This window comes from Misgurnus anguillicaudatus, chromosome 9, assembly GCF_027580225.2.
Source record: "Misgurnus anguillicaudatus chromosome 9, ASM2758022v2, whole genome shotgun sequence".
Classification (NCBI taxonomy): domain Eukaryota; kingdom Metazoa; phylum Chordata; class Actinopteri; order Cypriniformes; family Cobitidae; genus Misgurnus; species Misgurnus anguillicaudatus.
Window position 1 is genome coordinate 34401184 of NC_073345.2, and position 10341 is coordinate 34411524.

Consider the following 10341-nt stretch of genomic DNA (forward strand, 5'->3'; position numbering starts at 1 on the left):
ATTCGTATTGCCCCATATTTATGTCTGTTCGCGACTACTTGCGTCTGTTCGCGACTACTCGCGTCTGTTCGCGACTACTCGCGTCTGTTCGCGACTACTCGCGTCTGTTCGCGACTACTCGCGTCTGTTCGCGACTACTCGCGTCTGTTCGCGACTACTCGCGTCTGTTCGCGACTACTCGCGTCTGTTCGCGACTACTCGCGTCTACTTGCTTTCGCATCTATTCTTGACTTTTTATGTAATCTACTTGCGCAAATCTGTGAATTAGCATTTGGTGCGTACGCCCCAATAGAGGTAGCAATTGAATAGTTCAGATGCTGTCAAAAATGAAATATTGCAACCAACATGTTGCTCTCAACATGTACTATAGGTTCATCAAATACTTGTGCTTCAAATAGGTGTAGTCCTGCCCTCATGCCATTCCGAAATACCAGTTTTTGGGAAGAATCCATTAAGAGTCAGTTTTTTTATAATTTCAAGATTTAAAAGAAAAACACAACATCGGATAAGTTCAGCTTTTCAAAGTTAGACTAAATAAAATAAAAAACCTGCACACAATAAAAATACCAGACGCGTGGAATATAAGCGCAGATTTACTCCCTAACAGTAGATGGCGCTTATGACATTAGAAATACAGCAGTTACCATGGTTACACTTATAAAAATGTATAATCAGGCATTAGACTGAGAGAGGATGACCCTTTTCTCAAGAAGCACTTTTTGTATAACAGCTTTGTGTCCATAATACAGATTAGCTGAAATTAAACAAAAAAATTTAGTTGGTGGTCAATCTGTGCATCTCTAATCATCAGTGTGTTTTATTGCCACACAGTGTTTCACTTTATGGGAGGAATAAATGACTCTACTGTATGTGTAGCCGGTTTAAAAAAAAGTACACACATCACCTTTAATCTTAATTTGTGTTTTTGTGTCGTCTTCAGGTGCTGAAATTGGAGCTAATCCAGGATGTTACAATCCCGCCAATTATTGCTCAGATGTCTAATTTAAGGGAATTATGGCTTTATCACACACCGGCCAAAATTGAAGCCCCTGCTCTAGTCTTCCTGCGGGAAAACCTTACATCTCTCCACATAAAGTTCACAGACATTAAAGAGATCCCGCTGTGGATCTACGGCCTGAAAAACCTCGGCGAGCTTCATCTCACTGGAAACCTCAGCGCTGAAAACAACCGCTTCATCGTCATCGACGGTTTACGTGAACTTAAGAGGCTCAAAGTGCTGCGACTGAAGAGCAACCTGACCAAACTTCCTCAGGTGAGATGACTGAAAACTAAGATGATCTGGTATTTAAATGGTAATGCCATAGTATGGCCACCACTCCTTTCAATACGATTGAAATTTGCATCCGATCGATCTCAATTGTATTGTTTAAGGTGTTTACATGAAGGCTTTTCAATACCATTGAGCCATTAATATGATTACAAACGAATTATTTGGTTGCATGTAAACGTACCTACTGTGTCACACTCATCACAGTTTTAATCACGATGACTTCATGCTGTATGTATTTTTCGGTAAAGTAGTAGCCGATTACAAGCTCTGATTCAAACCATAATTAAAAGATTCATCGGTCTGATTCACGCCTCTTTTCTCTTGCAGGTGGTGACGGACGTCGGCGTGCATTTACAAAAGCTGTCAATCAACAACGAAGGGACCAAACTGATGGTTCTGAACAGTCTGAAGAAGATGATGAACCTGACGGAGCTGGAGCTGGTGCGATGTGATCTAGAGAGGATTCCTCACTCTATATTTAGCTTGCATAATCTACAGGTACATCAACTGTGCATGTAATGAATTTAAAATACAAGCTTTCGTGTTTAGTAGTAGTAGTTTGGTCTCATGCACACCATTCAGAGAACATCTCTTCTTTTTGTAGGAGATTGACCTGAAGGACAACAACTTGAAGACCATCGAGGAGATCATCAGCTTCCAGCATCTCCACAGACTGGTGTGCCTCAAACTCTGGTACAACCAAATCGCCTACATCCCCATCCAGATCGGCACGCTCACCAACCTGGAGAGACTTTACCTGAACAGGAATAAGATCGAGAAGATCCCCGCACAGCTGTTCTTCTGCAGGAAACTCCGGTACCTGGACCTCAGCCATAACAACTTGACCAGCATCCCTCCTGACATCGGATTCCTTCAGAACCTCCAATATTTCGCAGTTACGGCTAACCGAGTGAGTTCATCACAGATATTCAGATTTATCTTCTGCCTGATTTCAGTACGACATCAACTGATGCTTGTTTGTAACATATAGATCTACAGATATTGATTTGCTCTTATTGTAGAAAAGAAAACCCTTTTTTTAGTCCCTACTTTGGTTAACTCATTCCCCACCAGCAATTTTTTGTGATTTTCACAAAAATCCAGGAAGATTTTCATACAAATATATTAAATTAAAGAACCCTCTGCTTTCAAACAAGCAATAAAAAAAACACAAAATGGGGAAAAAAATTTTCATCCTATCTATGTTTTCTCTGCTTATAAACTCTTAAATCTGGGTATTTTTCTTCAAACATATTTTTTTAGCAAATAGCTAAAATAATTGCATTTTTTGTGAAAGAATTTTGTTCAGAGATCATATTTAGAACGATTATCAAAAATAGTGCTGCCTCACGATTAGTCGTGACTAATCATTTGCAGAATAAAAGTTTTTGTTTACATAATATATGTGTGTGTACTGCGTATAATAATTATGTTTATATAAATACACACACATACATGTATCATTTTAAGAAAAAAATATATTTATATAATTAATATTTATATGTAATATAGATTATATATATATATAAACGTGTACATACACATGCAAATGTTTCTTAGTTATATACATGCGTGTGTATGTGTGTATTTATACATAATTATTATACACAGTACACCCACATATATTATGTAAACAAAAACTTTCATTCTGCAAACGATTAGTCGCGATTAATCGTGAGGCAGCACTAATCAAAAATTAGAGTAAAATGTATAAATAAGGTTTTGCTGCAGTTTTATAGTCGCGGTATTACATATTACCCTAAAAAGTCATCAGTAACACGTTTTTTTCATGCAAATGTTTTTTCTCTTAAATGACGAGATATCTCGTCAATGGCGGGGAAAGAGTTAAAGTCTTAAGGGGTTCGCACACTGGCCGCGTAGCTCAGCACCGCGCAACGCCGACCACACCATTCTGAAAAAATGAAACGCATTGTTTTCTATGAGTATATGGACACCACCGCCGCCAGGTGGCGCCTGTCCGTGCCGCCCAGCTTTGACTCAGGAAGTTGCTCAAATCCCTGTCGCGCCACTCACATTGTTTAACGTTAAATAACATCATATCAGATTAACATTGGCTGCTTACGTATATTTTGCATTTTGAAGTAAAAGCTATCTGACGAAGCTCGCGCTATTTTATGTGCACTTCCGGTTTACGATACCTCCGAGTTGTCCTAGACGTGACGCTGAGGTGCGCGGACAGTGTGCGACCCCCTTAAGTTCACCCAAAATAAGTTATCCCATGAATTACTTACTTTCAGGCCATCCTTGATGTATATGATTAATTTTCATCAGACGAACACAATCGGAGTTATATTAGAAAATGTCCTGGCTGTTCCAAGCTTTATAATGGTAGTAAATGGTGCTTCTGATTTGAAGCCCAAAAAAATGCAGGTGGTTAATAAAGTACTTTTTTACTTCTTAGTTCTCACAAACTAAAATAGCTAGCTTCCGGTAACGTCCCACGCATGTTTATGAGAGAGTGCGTTTTTAGCATTGGACGTAGCATGCGAGGCGTAGTGTCAAATGTGTGAAGCCCAGGCAAAAAAACCCTCAATATCCTCTTGTATAATATCAACATATTGACATTTTATTTTAAATCCATATTTTAAATTTTTATGTCCTGACTGACGGCTTTGTTTTGTGCTTTGCGCTTCCGCATTCATCAGTACACCACTACTTCTTGTACTTTACGTCATGCGTCTCTCGTGAATGTGCGTCGGCCATTAAAGAAAGTTTGTTATTTTAGTTTGTAAAAATACAAAATTGCAAAAGCCCTCAGAAGGTCTTTACTAATCCCCTGGAGCCATGTGGATTACTTCTGTGAAGGATGGATGCACTTTTTTTGGGCTTCAAATCTAGAGCACCATTCGCTACCATTATAAAGCTTGACATTTTCTAATGTAAATCTTATTGTGTTCGTCTAGAAAATATCGAGAATGGCCTAATGGGGAGTAAATAAAATTTTTGGGTGAACTACCCCTTTTAAAACCTTGCCTCTAATGTAACTATAAAACATTGACAAAGTCATTGTGAATCTATTGTGTAGTAACAACCTACAATTTTGCTACAAGTACCGGTGTGTGTATTTGCAGCAGTGTTATTATGTATCACATCATGAATACATGGACAGAATAAATTACTTCTGAATCAAGCACGCTAATGCTGAGAGCTTTTCATGCATTTAGAAAGTGTTGTGAGTTTCAGGGTTGTTTGTTGAATCGGATTTCTTTTGGATGCTTGGATGCGAGTCAGAATTCCAAGGAGGTTGTGGATGTTTTTAGTCATGGGTGTGTTTAAGAGCGTGTGTGGCATGTTTCTGAAAATAAAGTTTATGGGACCACCTGTTAAATCTCATGTGTATGTGTGACGCACACTCTTTGTGGCTGCTTCATTAGTTTGTTATTATCTAAATAAGTTGTGTAATTGATGTATTTGTTTAAAGTCAAGGTGGACCGTAATTAGGTTCACGTTTGCATTTTTTTGGAGTGGGTGTGATGTGGGAGTGTGTGTGGGCCGAAATTACTGGTTTATTCTGGATACAACCGACTTTCTGTTGTATAAACATATAGTATCAACTACAGTAGACCAATTAATCGGTACCGATAGTTCATTGGTGGAGCAATCGGCTATTGACAAAAAATCCATGCCGAATATGCAGAGGTGGTTTTCCCGAGTACGTCCGTCACTTCGTAAAATTTTTAAGTAATTCATTTGCTGAATAGATGCTGCATTAGCAGAGAAACAACAGCAGGAACTTAAGTTTGTCGTCAAGGCTGACAGGACGCTAATAACAGTAGTACCTTAATTAAACGTTACACAAAAATACACACAGATAAATCCAACCCAAATGTTACATTTCATGATTATTACATCGATTTGCATTAGTTTGTATCCAGCTGGTTACTTTGATCCATATTTTAAGTTAATAACGAGAGAAAGCAAACTATATGCAGCTGTCGGCTACGTTAACATAACCAACAAATCAAAATCGGGTTTCAGTTCTTTTTATCATCACTGCAATACATCTTTTGTTATTTTGATTAAATAATCATTCAATGTTAAAACAGAAACGAATAAAATACAAGACTATACATATAATATACACTAATGTAATTTGAATTTTACTAGTGGGAGTATTTCACAGAAGTATGTACTTCAATACTTATTTATAAAATTCAAATATTTTTATTTATAGATTTATTTATTTAGCACATTTTCATGTTTCAGTACAGTTATTTTATTACTTTTGTAATGCATTTCAGCACTGTTTCACTTTGAGTGTCATGTTTGTTTTTATCCAGTATTTATTTTAAAAACTATCGGTCCATTAATCGGTTATCGGTAAGTCAGAACCAACTTAGTTATCGGTAACATCCACTATCGGTAGACCTCTAGTATCAACTAGGGGTGCACCGATACAAATTTCTGATACTGATATTTGACTACTTTGAGTTGTCATGACATCTATCGATACCGATACCGATAGTTTTGCTTTTACTCCTTTCTTCAAAAAGTATTATGTCATGAAATCCTAAAAGCGGAAACATTAACACAAAGTATGAGCTCTAGTGCGTTTTTCTGTCCTTTTTGAACGGTAGGATTTAATCTGCCCTAATCATTGGTTGTTTTTAAATAAGCGCTGCATAAAGATTAATCGCGACCAATCATTTGAAGAATAAAATATTTTGTTGTAAAAAAAACTTTTAGTCTGCAAACGATTAGTCGCGATTAATTGTTATGCAGCCCTATTTTAAACAATAGGCCAGTGTCCCATAGTAGGAAAAAATGCTTTTATCTGTCGATTCCAATTATAGGCCAATATATCGGTACATTCATAGTATCAAAAAAGTATGTTTAGATTGCTCCTGTAGCTCAATTGGTTGAAGATTGTGGTCATGGGTTTGATCCCAGGTTTTGATTTTTACTGATAAAATGTGTCGCTTGAATGCCTTGCAAGTTGCTTTGGATAAAAGTATAAAATGCAAATCACATTATTTACATTTCTGGTGTTATTTCAGTCCCTATATAAATGGATTATAATAGTTGAGTATCTGTATCTCTCTCTCTGTTTCAGATCGAGGTGTTGCCACCTGAACTCTTTCAGTGTAAGAAGCTACGGACGCTCAATCTGGGGAATAACTGCCTTACGACGCTGCCGTCTCGATTCGGAGAGCTAACGGGCCTGATGCAGCTGGAGCTCCGCGGGAACCGTCTGGAGGGTCTGCCGGTGGAGCTCGTCGAATGTCGCCTTCTCAAACGCTCAGGGTTGATCGTGGAGGAAGATCTCTTCAACACCTTACCACCTGAGGTCAAGGAGCAGCTGTGGAAAGCTGATAAAGAACAAGCCTGAATCGGACAAAAACGGGATGAAAAGCCTTCCGATTCTCATCTGACTTTACAAAGATGGAGTATAAAGGGAATCTGAACAAAACTTTGCTGTCCACACACAAGGTCAAGTCGTTTTTGTACTGCCCTCTACAGGCACGGAGGTGCATGCGTACTGATGCCAACATGCAAGTGCGAGTGCCTATATTCAACAGTGGCATTATAGGAGCATGAGGATATAAGCAATATGTTGTTCGTGTATTATGAGTGCTCGTGTCCGATCAGGGAAGAGACTAATTCAGAGTATGTGCCAGTTAAAGACGTCAAAGTCTTAACTAAAGTGATGTTTTGCAAGCCAATATTATGTTTTAAAATCAATGCCTGTTTTTTGAAGACTATATGATGAAATGCCACAAAACTGAGAACTTTTAAATGAATCACTCATGTAATGATGTGTCAATTTTACACTCCTCAGACTACTCGACGCAAAACACTTGTTGACGAACAAACAAAACCACGTCTCGCTATCTTTATAATATGTTTAGATAAGAAGACCTGGATGAAGCACCCCATTGGTCGACTTCTCACAGGAAATGATGATGCAGTGTTCTGATGACATATTGACTTTTGTCGCCACAGCGTTCCCACACTACCATGGCCTTACTCTCATGAGCTGTACGCTGAAGTTCATGTCAAATCAAAGTGTACGTTTTATCTTTATAAGTTTTATAATTTTACAAAAAAAAGAAAAACACAAACAACGCACTCGTGCAACCGTTGCAGTCATGTGTTAGTGTATGTGTTTATGGCTTATTTTATGATTTTTTTACCTTTTCTTTTGTGCAGAAGATTAATGTACACTGTATGGCTTTAAATGGAAAGTAAACATTTCTGAGACACTTTTAAAATGTCTTTTCATGAGTTTCTTACATTATGAACAGAAGTTGTTGGGAAGTGCCGCCATTAGTTTTGGGTGTAACTAGTTACTAAGTAATTAGTTACTGTAATTACATAACTTTTTTCTTGCAAAAAGTAAAGTAAGGGATTACTGTTATTTTTCCAGTAATTTAATTAAAAAAAAAAATTATGTAATTGAAGTAAATACTGTGTATGTACTGTAGGTCAATGATACATAATACAATAGTTTATTTAACTCATTCCCCGCCAGCATTTTTTGGGGGATTTTCACAAAAGTTTCACAAAATGCCTTCCAGGAAAATCTTTTTCTATAAATACATAAACTTACAAATATATCAAATTAAAGAAACAAATCATAAACAAACAAACAAAACGGGGGAAAAAAGTTTCATTCTATCTATATTTTTTCTTTGCTTGTAAACTCTTTAAAAATACACATTTTGAGCCAAAAAGCTGAAATAATTAAATTTTTGTGAAGGAATTTTTTTAGAATTCAGATTCAGATTATCAAAACATACACAGAGTTTAATATTAGTAAATAACATTTTGGCTTTAGTTTTTTCATAAATTGGGTTAGTGGATCCATCTAGTTCTAGTGGATAATCGCGGTATTGCAGATTAACATAAAAATTCATCAGGAACACTTTTTTAAGCTAATGTTTTCTATTAATTGACAAGATAACTCGTCAATGGCAGGGAAATTGTTAGCATCAACATTTTAAAGTTTAACATGAAAATGCATGTTTTTTTATGTGTCCTCCTCATTTAAATACGTTGGTGAGTTAATAAGAATAATGGTAACACTTTCGTGTAGTTTCCAATTCTCAATATTAACTGGTTGATTTAATATTAATATTACTTGGATATTGGTTGTTTATTAATACCTAAAAAGTACATATTAATACCTGATTCTGCAAAACCGTATTCTGCATCTTTAATCCAATTCCTACCAATACTCAAACTTAACAACTACTTTACTAAGTATTAATAAGCAGTAATAAGGAGTATATTGAGGCAAAGTTAGTTAATAGTGATAATAGGACCCTAAAGTGTGAGCAGAATAATTGATGTACTTTTATATGATTTATAGGTTCAAGCCTATCTTTGTATTATTTACTAAATAAGATTGATGAAGTAATTTAAAATAAGTAATTAAATACTTTTTGGAGAGAGTAATTTGTACAATAATCTAATTACATGATTGAAGATGTTATTAGTATCTAGTAATGAATTACTTTATTTGAGTAACTTACCTAACACTTACTGCCACGTAATCTTAGAGATTTATCATTTAACTCTCTTCCTGCTATTGACGAGTTATCTCGTCAATTAAGAAATAAAATTTTGTGACGCTTCCCTTATAAGTTTTTACGGTAATTTATATTTCCGCTAGTATCCACCAGGTGGCGCTCTGACCCAATTTATAAAAAACTGTAGCATCAACTAATTCAACAATATTATTTTGTTTGTTTATTTGTTTAAAAGCAGAACGTCTGTTCTTTTATTTGATATATTTGTATGTTTATATATTTATAGAAGAAAACAACTGTTTTGAAAGAGGCTGGCAGGGAATGAGTTAAAAGTATACTGCTAGAATGCTTGTGTAACATATAGGTAGTGTTTGAATTAATCCCAGCATATAAAGGGAAAATTTCACAGCACAGGGTTAACTAAACAGTAACAAAAACGGAATGAGGCACAAAAAAGTGAGCCATTTCAAATAAACTAAAATTGCTGTAATTATGCAGCTGGTTGCCAGTACCTTACTGTAGAAGATAAAGACTAAAAATGGTTTATGTTCATTTAACTTTGAACAAACTGTTGCCAGTAAATAACATAAATGTAAAATCTACATTAAGTTACTGGCAGCTAGTTTCCAGTAATACCTAGTAGTACTGTAATTTCTACAGAAATGTTTTACAGTGTAAAGTACAACAGCAAGTTGTGGAGACACATGGCCCAGTTTCCTGAGAATGACCACCATACATTAAAGTCATTAAATCATGAGAGCTCTCCAAACACACCCGACTAATCCTTCTGAACACAGAGTCTTTTCTTCTCTTCTCTGGCACTAAATGTGCAACACCACATAAAAGCTCCATTCACTTCCCCCCTCCATCTGAAAGTCAGCCCATGCCCGATTCAACCAGACGGTAATTAAATAAAAATAGACTCTCCTACGTTTGTGTGTGCTTTAGCCTTTCAAATGCGTAAAGTTCAAACCCCCTCTGTTTTGCACAGCCCTCATAAACGTAAAATGACAGTAAGGTGTTAATACAGAAGCACTGATCTGTGAAGTTTAGTTCTTTTGTGAAGAACGTGTGTTGAAGAAAGCTGCTTTAATGATGACAGAAACATTAGACTGATGTTTGTCCTCCTGGAATCAGCATTTAAAACCCATTTGAGATCATATTTGGTTTATACAGACAAACAGCTGGGCCATCATTTTGACTTTGACTTTCTCCATAACTTCTGTGTGGTGGCGCCCCCTGGAGGTGATCAGAAAAACCATATTACTGAGATATTACAACCCATTAAAAGCATTTTTGTCATCATGACATTGACATACTGTTATTGGATTTCTCTTTGTCCAGAGATTGTGTTCAGATTTAAAACAGAAATAGACGAGAGGCCGGTTTCCCGGACAGGGTTTAGATTAATCCAGGACTTTGTTATAATAGGATATTTTTTACAAACATACAAAAAACAATAGTGGTGTGCATCAAAACAACGGCACAGATATATGTTAAAGAGGACATTTTACAAGACTTTTTTAAGATCGTATTTTAAGATACATTTTTGTGAAG

The 10341-nt window shown here is 36.3% G+C and overlaps 1 protein-coding gene across 1 annotated transcript in view; it reads left to right on the plus strand.

The window, feature by feature from the left end:
* lrrc8aa (leucine rich repeat containing 8 VRAC subunit Aa) overlaps nucleotides 1-7524 on the plus strand; it is a 31797-nt gene extending 24273 nt beyond the window's left edge. Inside the window, exons 5-8 of the mRNA XM_055179630.2 lie at nucleotides 941-1273; nucleotides 1619-1789; nucleotides 1896-2201; nucleotides 6366-7524. Of these exons, the coding sequence (XP_055035605.1) occupies nucleotides 941-1273; nucleotides 1619-1789; nucleotides 1896-2201; nucleotides 6366-6641 (1086 nt within the window). The 3' untranslated portion in view covers nucleotides 6642-7524. The remainder of the gene's footprint in view (nucleotides 1-940; nucleotides 1274-1618; nucleotides 1790-1895; nucleotides 2202-6365) is intronic.
* Nucleotides 7525-10341: the final 2817 nt, after the last annotated feature.